Genomic DNA, 18,579 nt, shown 5'->3' on the forward strand with positions numbered 1-18,579 from the left:
CAATTGCTAGTTAGACATGCTATCAAGTATGCCACCAAGATAAACAATGAGGAAGGAGAAAATTCCTTACAAACTGATTTTTTCCCTTCTTTATGAATCTTACTATTTAAGAGCATAATAATGCTCTTCATACAACTGCTAGCACAAGTTAGGAAGAATCTCGTAGGAATCCCTAGAAAGAATCTCCCTGAATTGCACTCTAGAGTTCTGCTTCAAAATTTTAGGTTGTTCCACGGTGGTGATAAAACAGTTGTAAACAGTGTGGTGATAAAACACAGAATACCCTGCTGTTTTATCACTGGTGCATAAACCATAGTACAGTTCTCTACTGATGTATTCATTCCTTTTCCAATGACATTTTTCTGATGATTAATAAGACTGGGAAAGTTATTTGAGAATCTAAAGAATGGAAATAAGATTAGTAACTTGCTACAGCGGGAATGGCGACTGGTTACTGATACACATCAATAAAAATTACAACTTAATGCACAGGAACTAGAAACATGATCTGTCACTAGCTACACGGGAGATGGCAGGTTACCTATATATAACAGTAAAGGCTGTTATTTCGTGTACGGGAACTGTCTACGATGGGGAATTTCGATGTTTACTAGACATTTTTGCTTCACTTCCCATTAAGGCTACCTTTCTGACTGTAGCAGTACAAAAGCTAAAAGTAGGACATCTGGGTGTTGGTGAAAGTCACTTATAAAATTTGTGGGAATGAGAAGCAGCTGAAAATATTATAACATGTATACCACTCAAATTACGTAAGATTCATACAGTACAAAGTCGGTAATCCGGACTCATCGGGACTTCAGCGATTTCGGATTAAGGGTTTTTCCGGATTATAGATCATCAATTTAAATCTGGTAAGATGGCATGCAGAAATTATACAATTAAAAATATGAAACGTAATTTATGAAATAAAGAGCAATTATGATCTAAAGGGTATCAAATTTTACAAAAAAAAAAAAAAAAAAGCTTAATATTTATTTGTTTACTTTATTAAACATTTCTTTCAACACGCGCATGCGTAAAGCATGACATTCTTTACACGCATGCATAAAGTTTGTGGCTTTGAGGTCCAGATTATAGATCATTCTGGATAATGGACGTCCAGATTACGGACTTTGTACTGTAATTATGTTACCGTGAAAGACAGAAATTGGAGAATGTCGACTTTCACCGGAGAATGACAATATTCACCAAATATGTTGGTGAAAGATCGAATATTGCATTACATTCTTGCACATTCGGACCCTCACCGGTGTATGTCGACAATCACAGATAGTATGCTCTGATGTACCTCAAAAGAAGAGGAGTATATGTACACGCTGTCATTGCAAAAGGAAGTGTTTCACAAATAAATGCAGTTGTAAAAACAAGGTCCTCTTGTGCAATCCAAAGTGCCATAATAGTTTAAGCTGTTGCAATAAATAAGATTTGAATCACATAATTTAGTAAGCTTTTAACTTATATTATTTTCCTTTCTCATTTTGAATGTACTGTGTGTCTTAAGTTCTTATTTTAAGTCTCAAATGCGTTTCTTTGCAACTGAATCACAGAGAAGAAAATATAATATTCTTATATGTTCAACATTCACCATTAGTACAGGGTGAATGTCAACATTTACCGGTGTAAGTCAGAAATAAGAGAACAGTCAAAAGTCGTTAATCCGGAATTCGGCGATTCCGGATTATCGATTTTTCCGGATTATAGATCATCAGTTTAAATCTGGTAAGATGGCATGCAGAAATTATAAAATTAAAAATATGAAACCGTAATTTATGAAATAAAGAACAATTATGATCTTAAAGGGTATCAAAATTTACAAAAAAAAAAAAAAAAAGCTTAATATTTATTTGTTTACTTTATTAAACATTTCTTTCAATGTAGTTGTTTCGTTTTTTATGTGATAATACATTCTCTTTAATTCTATAAACAGACATAATTTCTTGTTCAGTTACAAAGTTCCGCTGTTCAAGTCCTATAATTGGCGTATCGAGAATACCGACTAATTTGTCAATCGAAATTTTTTGGTTTTCAATAACCTCTGTCACTTTCTTCGCTATCGGAAGCGAATTATAATGACGAGGAATTTGATTTAAATCATATCAAAGATGGAGTACATCGAGATGAAATAATACATTTAGTAAGGAATTATAAGCCAAATAAAATAAAAACATCTGCCCTGAAGATAAGGATAGTGCTGACAGATCAACTTCCAATTCATTGTTCGCTGCGGCGTTAAAGATAAACAAAGTTTAGATAAACAAATGTTAAAGTTGAGATAAACAAAGGATATGCCTTTATCCATTTTTTGCAGAAATTCCACTTTTTGTTTGATGGATATCGGAACATGCTTTCGCTTTGTAGATCTTTTGATAGCTCCAGAATCGGAAATTCTTTTTGACATAATCGAAAGTTCAAGCTTACTTTTATAAAATTGCTCTAACAATCTGCAAAAAATAATAAGCTGGATCCAATTAGAAGATTAAGGAACAACGCAATCTGCAACATTAACTGAATTGGATAATTTTAGCTTAGCTTATACCATCCGTTATACATTAAACGTGCATTCGTAAATGTAATTTGGGCACACGCACACACACATTCGCAGCCGTAAAGGTCTTACGCATGCGCAGAAAGTTTGTAGCTTTGAGGTCCGGATTATAGATAATTTCGGATTATGGGTGTCCGAATTAACGACTTTTGACTGTATTTGGAAAATATTTCGGACGTACACCAAGCGACTATGTGAATGTTGACATTCACCGGTGAAAGTCAACATTCTCCAGATTTCGGTGTTTCACTGTAACACATACTTTTTGAAATGACACAGAAATTAAAAATAAAATTTAAAAAAAAAAAAGATTTATTAAGAGCATTTTATTATTTTTAGGCTAGAAAGTATAAACAACTAAATTAAACAGAAAAATTTAGGGACTGTTAATTTTCAAGATACAATTCCACCTTACACACACATATATATAAAGAAATAAGCATCTAAATGCTTAAGAAAAATGTTATATCCTTCATGATTTATATGCCTAGAAGGCAAAAGACAAAAAGAAATACATTACCAATTTAATTAATGGAAAGGTCATGTGAAATTGCAGCTCTTCATTGAGCAGCAGATCTTATGATTAGCTGCTTTTCTCAATTTATTTCTGAGATTTTTTTTTAAAGTGAATAATTAAAAAAATTACAACACAGAAATAAAAATTAAATTATTTATCCTAGACACAAATCTTCGGCTAATCTTTGGAACATGGTAACAGGTAGTTTGGCAACATTTTGGTAAGGCGATAAAGGTTACTAGCTAGGGCTTTAGCAGTGTACATGGATAAAGTCAAGAGTGTGCACAATGCCATTTTTGCACAATTATGGGATGTTTTTTTAAGTGAAAATAGGTCGACGTGTGCATGGATACCGTGTATGTGCAATTCTTAAAAACGCGGCAAGCACTTTCTCCCAATTTTGCACCTAATCTTCGTCATGATTAAGCACTTTTGTTCCAGAAAAGTTCTAGCATAAGCGTAATTCAGCTAGCAGACTGTTGGAAAAAAATGTTGAGGGAAAAAAAATCATGCCTTTACTTCATGAAAACAAAATGGCATCCAAAAAAAAAAAAAAAACTAGCAGGCTGCTGTAGCAGGGTTTGTCGCCAAATTTTCGCCAAAAAATCGCCACGTTACCATAATCCGAAGATTAACCAAATCTTCTTCAAAGCATCTAGAACAAACAGTGATAGCTATACAAAGTATTAAAAATACCAATAAGAGCCAAATATTGACAAACAAAATTTTTTACTTCTATTAAAAAACATATGCTATTGCTTGAACATTACATGAAGTATATCCTATTATTTGAATATTACTTATCTCGATTAGTTAAAAAAACCTTACTCAGCAAAAATTACTTATAAACAGCAAACAAATATTCATACAAATAAAGGATACAAAAATTGTAAAAACTGCCAAAAACAAAACAATGCCTCTGAACACCCCATAATTCCATGTTCCCATAATTTTACATTTCTTCTATAGTTCTGGCAAATGTTAACACATTAGTCTAGTACTCTGTCTGGAATTGAATTATGACAAGATCATTTCTGGATTTCTGGCAGAGTCAATTTTTCAAGATTTTCTGCAGTTAGAGTAGATCCTTGTATTATCATGAAGTTGTTGTTTCATTTATAGCCAAGTTGTTTCATTTATTGCCAAGTTGTTGTTTCATTTATGGTAACCCGAGTAGTTGAATGTTCCGTAAATATACTTTTCCCTAGAATTGGGTGCTCCTTTGACTTTTTAAGTTAAAATATATTGATGGACAAAGTCAAGAGAATGTGCAGTGTCAAGTTTGTGCAATTCTCTGATATTTTTTTAAGTGAAAATAGGTCAACATGTACATGGATAAAGTCAACGGATAAAGCAATGCCTAGTTTGTGCAATTATGTAATTTTTTTGAAGTGAAAATAGGTCAATGTGTACATAAATACCAAGTTTGTGCAATTCTTTTTGACTTGTTATTTTTTCTTTGTGAAGCGGCGATTTTTGTTGCTAAAATCGCAGCTAAAGCCAAAATAACAAGTCAAAGAAATGCACAAACTCGGCATCCATGTACCGCCAAAAATCACCAAGTTTTCGCCAAGGGGCCTTTACCTGTAAATATACTTTTACGGGTACAGTCAAAAGTCGTTAATACGGACTCGTCGGGACTTCGGCGATTCCGGATTATAGATCATCAGTTTAAATCTCGTAAGATGGCATGCAGAAATTCTAAAATTAAAAATATGAACCTGTAATTTATGAAATAAAGAACAATTATGATCTAAAGGATATCAAAATTAAAAAAAAAAAAAAGCTTAATATTTATTTGGTTACTTTATTAAACATTGCTTTCAATATAAGTTGTTTAAGTTGCTTCGTTTTATGTGATAATACTTTCTCTTTAATTCTATAAACAGACATAATTTCTTGTTCAGTTACAAAGTTCCGCTGTTCAAGTCCCGTTAATTGCTGTGCCGAGAATACTGACTAACTTGCCAATCGAAATTTTTTCATTTTCACTAACCTCTCTGTCACATTCTTCATGTCTTTATCCATTTTTTGCAGCAATTCCACTTTTTGTTTGATGGACATGGAAACATACTTTTGTTTTGTACGATAACTTTGGGAGCTCCAGAATCGGAAATTCTATTTGACATAATCGAAAGTTCAAATTTACTTTTATAGTATTGCTCTTACAGTCTGCAAAAAATAATAAGCCAGATCCAATTCGAAATTAAGGGACAACGCAATCATCAACATTAACTGAAATAGATAATTAGATAATTTTAGCTTATACCATCCGTTATACATAAAACGCGCACGCAAAAACTTATTCTGCGCTTGCGCACACGCATATGCGCAGACGTAAAAGGTTTTACGTGCACGCATAAACGCCTATGCGCATGTGTCAACACGGCACATGCACAGAAAGTTTTTAGCTTTGAGGTCCGGATTATAGATCATTCCGGATTATGGGTGTCCGAATTAACGACTTTTGACTGTATTTACGTATTAACGCCAACGCAGCTGCAGATTTAGTGGTTTTTAAGTGCCGCCAATCTACGCCTAAAATTTTTGCGACAAATCATAAATTAAAACACTTTATTTAAAATCAAAATACTTTCAAAAATCAAAACAATTTATTTAAAATCAAAGTAGTCAATTGGATTTCGGTGGAAAATGGGCCGATACAGAGATTAACATAGATTCAAAACAGTCTCTATTTTCTTTGACCTGATGTTGTCGGCATATGAACTCTCCTAAATAAGATTCTAAATGATGTCTCGTCCCCTATGTCTCTTGTTCCTCCATTTAGCACTGCCCCACTTCTCTCAACTGTTTGTGTATGAAATCCTGTATCAGGATCAATAATTGTATTTATGATTAACTTGTATGTAGGAATGTTGTAACTTAATGTAGGAATCCTTCTTTTTCTATTACCGTATTTACGTGAATCTAATGCGCATCGTTTTTGGCCAAATGTAGTATTCAAAATTGGGGTGCACATTAGAGTGCAAAGTTTGCCGATGACGTCAACCAAATTTAAATCGTAACTACGGATTACTGTATTTCTTGACTACATTTACCGTTACATTTATCGTTGACACATTATTGCATAGAGGATACAAACTGCAGAGTACGTAGTCACGAAATGGAAGGCAAACAGAGAAGAATGTCATATGGCGCTACTTTCAAACATAAAGTAATTCTTTATGCTTAAAAAATGGCAATAGAAAGGAAAGGAGAGAGTTCAATATAGCTAAGAGCAATGTTCACTTGTGGCGGCAACAGAAATTGGCACTGTTTGCAACTAAAGCTAGTAGAAAGAAATTCACTGGCCCTCGCAAAGGAAGACACAATAAAATTGAAGAAAAAGTTTTGGAATTTGTACGTGAAAGGAGGAAAAATGGACAACCTGTGACTAGTGACACCATGAGAAATAAAGCAAAAGAGGAGGCTGAAGTTCTTGGAATACCGAAACAAGAGTTTAAGGCTAGCCGTGGATGGGTGGATTGGTTTATGAAGCGGATGGGCTTATCACTAAGACGCCGTACAACAATATGCCAAAAGCTTCTTGCAGATTTTGAGTGAAAACTACTACCATTTCAGCGGTATGTCATCACAGTTTGGAAAAAAAAAAAGAATTTTTCAAGTTGGCAACTCTGATGAGACGCCAATTTGTTTGATATGCCTCGTAACTACACCATTACGGAGAAGGGGACTGAGGAAGTTATCATCAAAACTTCGGGATGTGAAAAACAACGCGTAACAGTGATGCTAGCAATAACAGCAGACGGGTGCCCATTCTTAATCTTCAAACGGAAAACATGCCCTAAAACCCATAAGAATCAAAAGCTGTTCCCAGATGATTCGAAACTAAGAGAAGGGGTGGATGACGGAATCATTAATGCTTGATTGGCTCCGAAATGTATGGGAACGCCGTCCCGGTGGGCTCTCCAATCCACCATCAATGCTTTGTCTGGACGCATTTGTGATCATCTCACCGATGACGTAAAAAAGAAGATGCACAGCCTAAGCAGTGATTTTTTTATCATTCCTGGAGGGATAACGTCTATGTTACAATCCCTGGACATTAGTATAAATAAACCTTTTAAGGGGTACGTTCAGGTGGAGTACGAAAAATGGTTTTGTGAGCCAAACCGCGAATTGACCCTGACAGGAAAAATTAAGCGTGCTGCACCGCACATTGTTGCACTGAGTTTCTGCTGCCTGGAAAAGCATCGAAGCACCAAAGATTGTGAAGCACCAAAGATCAAGAAATGCTGCATTTCAAATTCATTGAATGGCAGTGAAGATGACATGATCTAGAATGCCAAGGATGATGATGAGGAGGAGGAGGAAAGAAGAAATGAATCTGCGTCTGACGGAAAGAGCTGCAAGGATTCCAGTGATGAAAACAGTGAATAAAGACGTTTACTATTAATCACTAATTGTAGAAACTGTTAGCTAGATAGAAATGTTACGATTTATTTCATGTTCATGTTTTACGATAGGTACTGTATATACGGTAGTGGTAATTAACAATGATTGTTTCACATAACAATTGCCCACTAATACGTTAATTCTATGTTCTGCTACTTTGTGTATAAATCCATTGTTGTATAAAATATGGTATCTAAATTTAAATAAAATTATCATACCATTAATTGATAGTTTATATACATATCCATTGTTGTATAAAATAAGATTCAATAACTTCCTCATATCATTGATGCGCATTACATTCGCCGACAAACAATTTTTTTATTATTTAAAGTTTTAAAATGGGGATGCGCATTAGATTCGATGGCGTATTAGATTCGCATAAATACGATATATTTGTTTGGTAACATTTCCAACTGTCAGAATAAATTGTGCTACCATGTACAATGTTTTCAATAATTTTATTGAGAAGGGTACAGCACTTTATTGGCACATCAGCGCAACTTCTGCTGTGGTGGTGTTAATACGTAAGTGCAGTGGCATTAATACGTAAGTATCCTTTTACCTTTCCTTCTTCTGAAATGCTCCTGTCTTTACCTGAACTAAAAAAGGTAGATAAAAATTCACCACCAACTTGGACTAATAACTGCTACACAAAGCACAAACTCGCAAAGTCAAAGAATTGCACAAACTCGGTATCCATGTACCGCCAAAAATCACCAATTTTCACCAAGGGGTACCAGTAAATATACTTTTACCTTTCCTTCACCACCAACTTGGACCAACTTAAAAATTCACCACCAACTTGGACTAATAACTGCTACACAAAGCACAAACTCGCAAAGTCAAAGAATTGCACAAACTCGGTATCCATGTACCGCCAAAAATCACCAATTTTCACCAAGGGGTACCAGTAAATATACTTTTACCTTTCCTTCTTCTAAAATTCTCCTGCCTTTACCTGAACTAAAATTGGTAGATAAAAATTTATCACCAAATTGGACTGCTTAACAAATGGAGGCTTTTAAAATCACAAAAGTTAAGAAATTAAAGACATTCTTTCCATATTCTCTCATGATTTAGCAGGCAGCATATTAATGCAGTAATATGAAGACCAACACTAAATTCCCAGTGATAGAACTTGAATTTTCTAAGAAATTCTGCTCTATAATTACTACAAATTTACAATCTCAAAAAAACTTTTAGTTTATGCCTTTTCAGAATATTCTCAAGTCTTGCACAATTTAAAGCTTTTTTACTGAAAGGGCACTATTTTAGCTTCTCCCCCCCACACACACACAAAAGAGCAAGACATTGCCATCTCATTTTAATTTGAAAAATGCAATATAGATTCAAATCATCTTCTTTCCCAATAAAATTCCCCTTAGCTTAATTCTCAGGAAGAGGACAATTCAGAAAAAATTATGGTCATCAACTGTTAGGACAAAACCAAATTATCTTAGTTTTTTTAATTACATTCAAAATTATGTCCTTAATTGAAAAAGAATCTGATACTTTTAAATGAATGGTTATAAAAATGGGAAAAGAAATAAATAATTTACACAAGGATGAACGAATCCCACTAAACATTAGTAACGTTTTTATTGGAACTTTCAAATAAACTAGGTAATTTTCATGATCTCGTTGAGTGATTTCACATTTTTACATCATCTTAAATCTTCACAACAGACCTGTTCAAGGAAGTGTAAGTAACTTATTTTTCAATATTTTTTTATGGAATCCTAGCACTATCATTTCTGGTACTTCCTTGTTAAAGTGGCCATTTTAATCATTCACCAGAATTGGCAAAATTAATTGCCAGATTCGCAATGCATATCATTTTCAGACTTGCTGCCTATGTTATATTATAGATTCAATATTCTTTCTTCGGTTGATCTTTACATTATGGTAACTTGGCGTTTTTTTGGCGAAAATTTGGCGACCAACTCTCCTACAGTAACCCTCTATTTTTTTTTTCCCGCCGCCATTTTGTCTTCACGAAGTAAAGACATGTTTATTTTCTTTTTATCTACTGAACACTTCTTCCAACAATCTACTAGCCGAATTACACTTATGCTAGAAATTTTATCTAACAAAACTGCTTAATCATGACAAATATTCACTGCAAAATTGGGGAAAAGTGCACAATACCATACTCCTTACGCGTTTTTCAAAATAACAGATACACATAAACCATGTACACGCCGACTTATTTTCACTTAAAAAAACATCCCAGAATTGCACAAAAATGGCATTGTGCACACTCTTCACTATATCCATGTACACTGCTTTTTTCTCATAAATTAGAAAAATTTCACGAAAATACATGACAATTTTCTCAATCTTTAAACCCGGTAAAAAGAACATATATGAAATTACCTGATCGCGAAAAAGTATTTACCCTTTCCAAATATGAACATTTCCACATATAAAATAAATAAAATATCCAAAAACTTTTACCTCTAAATCATCTATTACATTATACACGTCATCAACGAATTCATACCGCAAGCATTACAAATACTTAGTATCAAATATTTAAATTATTTCCATGCACGTTTACTTCAACTTAAACGTGTACCAAATTCCTACAAACATAAAATTCACAAAATAACTATCATTTAATTAAAATATCACTAAACCATGTACACGTCGACTTATTTTTACTTAAAAAAACATCCCAGAATTGCACAAAAATGGCATTGCGCACACTCTTCACTATATCCATGTACACTGCTTTTTTCTCATAAATTAGAAAAATTTCACGAAAATACATGACAATTTTCTCAATCTTTAAACCCGGTAAAAAGAACATATATGAAATTACCTGATCGCGAAAAAGTAATGAACATTTCCACATATAAAATAAATAAAATATCCAAAAACTTTTACCTCTAAATCATTTATTACATTATACACGTCACCAACGAATTCATACCGCAACCATTACAAATACTTAGTGTCAGATATTTAAATTATTTCCATGCACGTTTACTTCAACTAAAACGTATACCAAATTCCTACAAACATAAAATTCACAAAATAACTATCATTTAATTAAAATATAATTAAATTCAAAAACACTAATTAAAATATAAATGAGCACATACATTAAATTAATACATACATAAATACCCATTTCGAATTCACTTTAGTTACGGCCATGGGATCCAAAAATTCACGAACACTGTTTCACACAACACAGAATAAAGCCAAATACAAAATTTCCAGATTTTTTCCCGATTTCCCCCCCTTTTCCAATTAAAGAACCGTAATTCGTCCATTAATATCACATGACATATCCCATGATCTCTTATTTTCCTCACACAAAATAATGCGTAATCGGAACTGAGTACTGCTCACATTATTACCAAAGTGACAGGTAGTAACCTTTATCGCCTCCAAAATGTCGCCAAACTACCAGTTACCATATTGTAAAGATCAACCGTCTTTCTTCTTCTACAATGTTTACCATTTCAAACTTTAATCAATTACAAAAGAAGCAGTAATTTTCTTTAATAATGTGCAAAATATTTGATTAATATGCTCACTTTATACCAAATGATATCATTTTTTCAATAATTTACTTCTCTCTAAAATGCTATCATTCTGACCTCCTATCAGTTGGAAAATAAGCAGTAGTTTCTTCATGATGTTGTTAATTCTTTAACTGCTGCGAGTGGTCTAAGAGACTGCTGAGCATTTTCTAACCATCTTTTCCACCCCTAAAAATGGAGAATGGTCCCTGTTCTTTCTCCTACCTTCCCAAACCCATCCCCCAAGGTCCCATATCCAATCTTACAATTCTAGCTTTATTATGGTTTCAGTTATCAGGTTTTTCACTTTTTAAGGTGTCTGGGAGACTGCTCACAGCAGATGCATATCAGTTTTAGTTGATGGTAGACATTATTTATCCGATGCTTGTTTTCCATAAAATTGATAAATATGGCTTCAAATTTTACAAGAAAACATCCCGTATAGCTCACTCAAAAAGAAACTGAATATCTTGTCAATATTTTTGATGCAGAAAACTCTGATTCTGAAGAATCATTAGTATTCACAGCAAAAGCAAAAGTTTCTACAGATGAATATCATAATTTTTCTAATGGCTGTGAACAAAATGATAATTTTTATGGAAAAAAGCACTTCAAATGGAGCAAAAAAGAATCCAATTGGGCGGTACGAACACCAAAACATAACATAATAATTCAGCTCCCTGGTCTAAAACATCCTGCAAAAATAGGCTCTAGAGCAGAGCCCGAAGATTGTTATTTATGCTCATACATATTGTTCCAGTCATATCCTGATGCTACAAAACTGAAAAGGGAAAAAAAAAAATCCTTTTATTAAACCGCATCTGAAAGTTGGGATAACTTCCGCTTTTTTGCCAAGGGAGCTGAAGAAATTAAGAGAATGGATTTATCAAATCAAGAAGAAAAATTAGAAGAAAGAAAAACATGTAGTCTGTGCCCACCTCGTAAGGATAGAAAAACAGCACTCAAATGCTTGGAATGCAAGGAACCAGTGTGTCTTCCGTGCTCTCAAAAAATGTGTTTTGGCTATATATCATCTTACGATTCATCCTTGTAAACAAAGATATACTAATCTATTATTTATTAATAATTAAATTCACTGTTGTAGAATTATGATTTAATTGACAGCAATAAAGTCACATATTTTCATGCTTGTTTAATAAAATCTTTGTTCTTTAAAAACTTTGTTCCTTAAAACGAAGAAAACAGTCATATTTTTATATGAATTTAACTGCATAAAATCAAATTATTTATGTTTAAAATATATTGATTTAAAGTAATTCAAATTCCATAAATATGCAAAAAGTATAACATTTCTTAAAAAGGCATAAAGTATATATTTTTTCGCATTTCTTTAACGTGGTCTGTGAGACTGCTCACAGTAATTACGCCGAAAAAACTGTCACGGCATTTAAGGTTAATACTTTGTGTTTTTCTTCTCTAAAATCAATCCCTAACATCTATAACCTCTCTAAAATTCGGTATTTTTGCCTCTCTATAACCATACTTAGATTAACATAAAAAAGAACAATCAAAACTTCGGTGCTACAATGGGAAAAATTGGATAGGGAAGGGAAAGGGAAGTCTTCATGCTGGTAATTAGTTTCATGAGTCCAGGATTCCATTTCTTACTGTTTTGCTCTGCATATCTTTGGGCTGAAGAGCTAACTTTCATCAGATGGTGCAATATACAGTTAAATACAAACGAAACTAGAATGACTGATTAGGAGAATTATATGAGAGAAATTTGCTTGTTTCTGACTAATACATTCAGATTGCTGATGTGTTTATCATAGCACTGAATTGGAAATGGCCAATTTTCAACATTTTACAATATATCATAAATACAGCTTTGTAGATCCAACATTTTGTGCAAATATGCAGAAAATTAAATTACTCTTGAGTGTCGTGAAATAACCAAACACAAGAAGAAAAGGAACAGCTCAGTTACATTTGGATTTATAGTTAGAAAAAATTATAGAATGACAATATGTAGAATGAGAGAAAATATTTAATTCTATTATAGCAATAATTGCCAAATTATAGTTTAGACAAAGGTACAAAAAAAAAAAAAAAGTTATTTCCCTTCATACAATGTATTTCTTTTTTTTTTTTTTTTCTAAGTTACAATAATGATTTCTAATTTTCATCCAATAAATTTTAATGTCGCATAAGCATATGTGGTGTCTCCTTTAACCAGGAATGTCCTTGTTTCCTTTTATTTCTACATTGTAGTATTTGTCTGTCATGCAGTAAACAAAACTGTAAGCTTACTTAGAACACAAAAGTTCCAACTGACAGAGCATTTTTAACATGAATTTTTCATAAAATGTCCCAGATTATCGGGGAAAGTGCAGAATCATCCACTGCTTGGCACATTTTTAAGAATTGCACTAACTTGGTATGCTTGTACACATCGACCTATTTTCACTTAAAAAAACATCCCAGAATTGCACAAAAATTTGCGCATTGCGCACTCACAAATAAGTGGGGATTCTACACTTTACCCAGATTATCTTCACCTTATCTTCCATAAAATATGGCAACCCTAAATAAAATTGTTCATAAAACTAATAAAGATTTCAATTAAAAATTCTCGGAAGTGAGTAGCACTTCTCTGTGAGTAAGAAAACAAACACGATTAAGATAATGACCATTGCCTTGCCATCAGTGTAACTGAGAAATAAAAAAAAAATAATAATATATGTCTCCTTTAAAAAATTAAAATGTAATAATCCATTGAATATAACTCAGAAATACCGAAATAAATTCCTTCAATTAAACTTCTTGCAGTTTTTCTCCTCAACTACGAATATGTTATATTGTTTTCATTAATATTAACCGTGTAAGAATTTCCTTTTATTATTAACAAACTCATAACCTGGATATAAACTAGTTTTATAGAAATGCAGGAGTTTCATCTAAGTGTATTTTTAATAACATACATCTCTCACGCTTTAGTTACAGTCATCAAAAATAAAACACCATTATCCTGTATTATTAAAGCGTTAGTATTTATATATGCTTATATACTTTAAATAACTGAAAGCATATTAATAATCGTAAATTCACCTTTCAAAACTTTCTCCAAAACATTATTTTCTGCCATAATTTCATAATTACACTGACAGTTTTGAGTTATATCATTAGGTAATCTTTCGACCTGTTGATGGTTCGACTTGTCCAATGGTTAATATACTACCTATGATTTTATAAAGGAATTTTTAACACCTCCTGACAGGACCAAAGTGTGAAATCTGCATTCCTCTTTTTTTTTTTTTTTTTTTTTTTTTTTAATTTATTATATTTAAGTTAAAGATAAACATGATACTTCAGAAGTGTTTAAAGATATCAGTAAAAATTTTTGAAATACGATCTTTTGCTTAATAAGTTGTGAGCATTTTATTATTGAGACATTTGTTTAGAAATTGAAGCTGATGTTTAAATTTATACTTAATGTTTTTCATCTGACTTTTTATTTCAAGAATTAGTAGTACAAACAGTCCAAAGCTATTGGACTGTGAAACTGGAAATTATGTGCCTTGGCCTTTGCCTTGGCGGCGGTCCTGTCCATAGTCGATGTAACAATTTTAGAAGTAAATATACGATTTTCGCAAATGTAAAAAAAAAAAAAAAAAAAAGAGAGAGAGAGAGAGAGAGAGAGAAAGAAAACAAATGAACGAAAATACTGTGTTAAGCAAGGTGGTGAGAGGTATAATCAAAAAATGTTTTTTTTTTTTTATTTATTTACTTTAATTTAAGAAAGTATAGTGTGCTTATGCTGTATTTAAATTTATTATTTTGAATATGTTTATATAGCATAATTTTTTTGTGGGTGTTTCATATCTATATTGAGATTTTCATAAATTATGAACTTTTATGTTTCCAGACATTGGAGATGTTCAAAGTCGCTTGTTTGATCATCGACCATTTACACAAGGAGAAGCAAAATTCCTTTTGCAGGAATTTGAAGTACGTAATTTACAACTGAAACTGAGATTAATAATGTGATAATAAATTTGAAATTAATAATATGAAATTTTCTGCATAATTTATATTTAAAATGATGTACTATTTCAGGAAAAAAGAAAGGAAAGGGAAATGCAATATATGTTTGAAATGTTGGAAATGGTCACAGATATAAGGGAAACCCAAATCGAAAAGGCTGTTAAGTTGGCAGATATGCATTTGTGCCATTTAACTGCTCATTGTGAGTATTAAATAACTAATAATATTTAATTTATTTAGGTCTAAAAATAAATTTAAAATAATGCAATGGAGGTATAAAAAAAATTTGAAATTCGAATTTAAAAAGTACTAGCTTTTGTGATTTCAGATAATTTATTAGTGGATTTTTTCTTTAATTATGGAGAAGTTTTTCATAACGACACCATTTGCAGAACAGCTTCAGTATAGCCTACATTCAAAATTTTGGGAATCTTTTTTTTTTTTTTTTTTTTTTTTTGGCGCCGTGTTTTGAAAAATGATTACCATCAAGATTTCCGATGAAACTGTGTGTTACAAAAGTGGCGACAATCTTGTTTTCACCAGAAATCATCGATAATAGAAATAAATGGTTAATCTTTGGATTATGGTAACTTGGCAATTTTTTGGCGAAAATTTGGCGACCAACTCTCCTACAGCAACCCTTTATTTTTTTTTTCGCCGCCATTTTGTCTTCACGAAGTAAAGACATGTATCATTTCTTTTAATTTACTGAACGCTTTTTCCAACAATCTGCTATCCAAATTACACTTATGCTAGAAATTTTATGGAACAAAACTGCTTAATCTTTGAGAAATATTAACTACCAAATGGGGAAAAAGTGCAGAATCTCTTTGCCGCGTTTTTCAGAATCGCATATACACATAAACCATGTACATGTCAACTTATTTTTACTTAAAAAAATCCCAGAATTGAACAAAAATGGCATTGCACACACTCTTAACTTTATCCATCTACACTGCTATTTTCTCATAAATTACAAAAATTTGCACGAAAATGAAGGAAAATTTTGTGAATCTTTAAACTCGGTAAAAAGCACAGCTAATCTTTATAATATGGTAACAGGTAGTTTGGCGACATTTTGGTAAGGCGATAAAGGTTACTAGGTAGGACTTTAGCAATAATCTGAGAAATATACAGTTCGAATCACAGATTATTTTGTCTCAGAGAAATGAGAGATCATGAGACATGTAATGTGACATTTTCCGGAAAATTCCGATCGTGATTTTAGCTAATAAGCACTTGGAAACAATTTCGCTGCTAAATTGCAGAATCGCCCATTTATTTGTTTGTTTGGCGCTTTTTACAAAAGTAAGAAGAATATGATTTTTGTCAATTTTCTTTGACTTTTTAAGTGAAAATAGGTCGATGTGTACATGGATAAAGTCAAGCGTGTGCGCAATCCCATTTTTGTGCAATTATGGGTTTTAAGTGAAAATAGGTCGACGTGTACATGGATACCGCGTATGTGCAATTCTTAAAAATGCGCGAAGCAGTGCGCGATTCTGCACTTTCGCCCAATTTCGCACCTAATCTTCGTCATGATTAAGCATTTTTGTTCCATAAAAGTGCTAGTATAAGCGTAATTCGGCTAGCAGATTGTTGGAAAAAATGTTGAGTAAAAAAAAAAATGCCTTTACTTCGTGAAAACAAAATGGAGTCCAAAACAAAACTAGCAGGTTGCTGTAGCAGGGTTGGTCACCAATTTTCGCCAAAACTTCGCCAAGTTACCATAATGTAAAGATTCAACAAAAGCACATATATGAAATTACCTGATCGCGAAAAAGTATATACCCTTTCCAAGGATGAACATTTCCACGTATAAAATAAATAAAATATCCAAAAACTTTTCCCTCTAAATTATCTATTATATTATAAACGTCACCAACGAATTTATACCGCAAACATTAAAAATGGTTACAAATACTTAGTGTCAAATATTTAAATTATTTCCATGCACGTTTACTTCAACTGAAACGTATATCAAATTGCTACAAACATAAAATTCACAAAATAACTATCATTTAATTAAAATATAACTAAACCATGTACACGTCGACTTATTTTTACTTAAAAAAAATCCCAGAATTGCACAAAAATGGCATTGTGCTCACTCTTCACTATATCCATGTACACTGCTTTTTTCTCATAAATTAGAAAAAATACATGAAAATTTTGTGAATCTAAATCAGTTAAAAAGGACATATATGAAATTACCTGATCGCAAAAAAATATATACCCTTTCCTAGGATGACATTTCCACGTATAAAATAAATAAAATATCCAAAAACGTTTAACTCTAAATTATCTATGACAAACGTCACCAACAAATTCATAATGCAAACATTAAAAATGGTTGCAAATACTTAAATTATTGCCATGCACGTTTACTTCCACTAAAATGTATACCAAATTCCTACAAACATATAATTCACAAAATAACTATCATTTAATTAAAATATAATTAAATTAAAATCACTACTTAAAATATAAATAAGCACATATTAGCTTACAATCCTAATTACTTTAAATCATTGCTAATAACAATTTTCCAATATTACCATATTACTTTATTTACTCCTTACATTTAGAACAATGCATAAAAATAATATCCTCAAATAATTAAAAATACTAACTTACCTAATCTTCTTCAGAATCTTGATTACGTGGCGGATAAACTTTTCTTATAGATTAAATAATCCAGTGGTCAACTGGCATTCTATTCACCCACTAATAAGAAATTAATAAAATTTCCCCCATACTCAAACGACTTTCAGCAAACCACATACCCTTCCTTACACTCCGTTTCACCAAATGTCCATTTTCACCAGATTTCTTGCACCGCCATTCAAACTTATCTGTAATGTCCTTCCTTTCACACAATCTCATTTCATTCCCACATGTTGGACATTCATACTTATCCGCAATTAATCCTACACCATTCAACCAATTCTTTTGAATTATCAGATAAACGCATTAAAAGTTTAGAATTCACTTTAGATAGCGCCATGCAATCCAAATATTAATCAACACTCTTTCACACAACACACAATGAAGCTTAATACAAAATAATATAGTACTACAGATATTTTTCCAAATTTTTGGCATTTTTGTTCCATAAAAGTTCTTGTATAAGCGTAATTCGGCTAGCAGATTGTTGGAAAAAATATTGAGTAAAAAAAAAAAAAAAAAAAAAAAAAAAGAAAGATGCCTTTACTTTGTGAAAACAAAATGGCATCCAAAACAAAACTAGCAGGTGTCTCTAGCAGGGTTGGTCGCCAAAAAATCACTAAGTTACCATAATACAAAGATTAACCAAAAATTCTCTAAAAAGTTCATACTCTCTTTATTAATTCATGCATAAAATATCTGTTTGGTATGCCCAACTTTCCCAAACCTTTACATTTGTTTGAAAATTCCCACCTTAAATCTTCCTTTAAGGTCTCCTGATACTTAATTACAAGATCACTAGCAGCAGGTTTACAGCAAGCCATAACTAAATGCAAAAATCTCACCACCAATGTAGCCAAAAATTTTATCTC

At 32.2% G+C, this 18,579-nt stretch overlaps 2 protein-coding genes across 3 annotated transcripts in view; one reads left to right on the forward strand and one right to left on the reverse strand.

Annotated features, from left to right (window-relative positions):
* LOC118194597 (biogenesis of lysosome-related organelles complex 1 subunit 5-like) overlaps nucleotides 1–14,274 on the reverse strand; it is a 44,187-nt gene extending 29,913 nt beyond the window's left edge. The window contains exon 1 of one of the 2 annotated variants that reach the window (XM_085823684.1): nucleotides 14,105–14,274. In XM_085823684.1, the coding sequence (XP_085679810.1) occupies nucleotides 14,105–14,141 (37 nt within the window). In that variant the 5' untranslated portion in view covers nucleotides 14,142–14,274. The remainder of the gene's footprint in view (nucleotides 1–14,104) is intronic. The other variant, XM_085823683.1, reaches the window with a different exon arrangement.
* A 306-nt stretch (nucleotides 14,275–14,580) lies between these two features.
* The window catches only part of LOC118204715 (biogenesis of lysosome-related organelles complex 1 subunit 5-like), a 30,273-nt gene continuing 26,274 nt past the window's right edge, over nucleotides 14,581–18,579 (forward strand). The window contains exons 1-3 of the mRNA XM_085823682.1: nucleotides 14,581–14,744; nucleotides 14,922–15,004; nucleotides 15,113–15,242. Coding sequence (XP_085679808.1) covers nucleotides 14,708–14,744; nucleotides 14,922–15,004; nucleotides 15,113–15,242 — 250 coding nt within the window. The 5' untranslated portion in view covers nucleotides 14,581–14,707. The remainder of the gene's footprint in view (nucleotides 14,745–14,921; nucleotides 15,005–15,112; nucleotides 15,243–18,579) is intronic.

The sequence above is a fragment of the Stegodyphus dumicola genome, chromosome 9, assembly GCF_044657685.1.
Source record: "Stegodyphus dumicola isolate Sdum_Otavi_A_Nest chromosome 9, ASM4465768v1".
NCBI lineage: Eukaryota > Metazoa > Arthropoda > Arachnida > Araneae > Eresidae > Stegodyphus > Stegodyphus dumicola.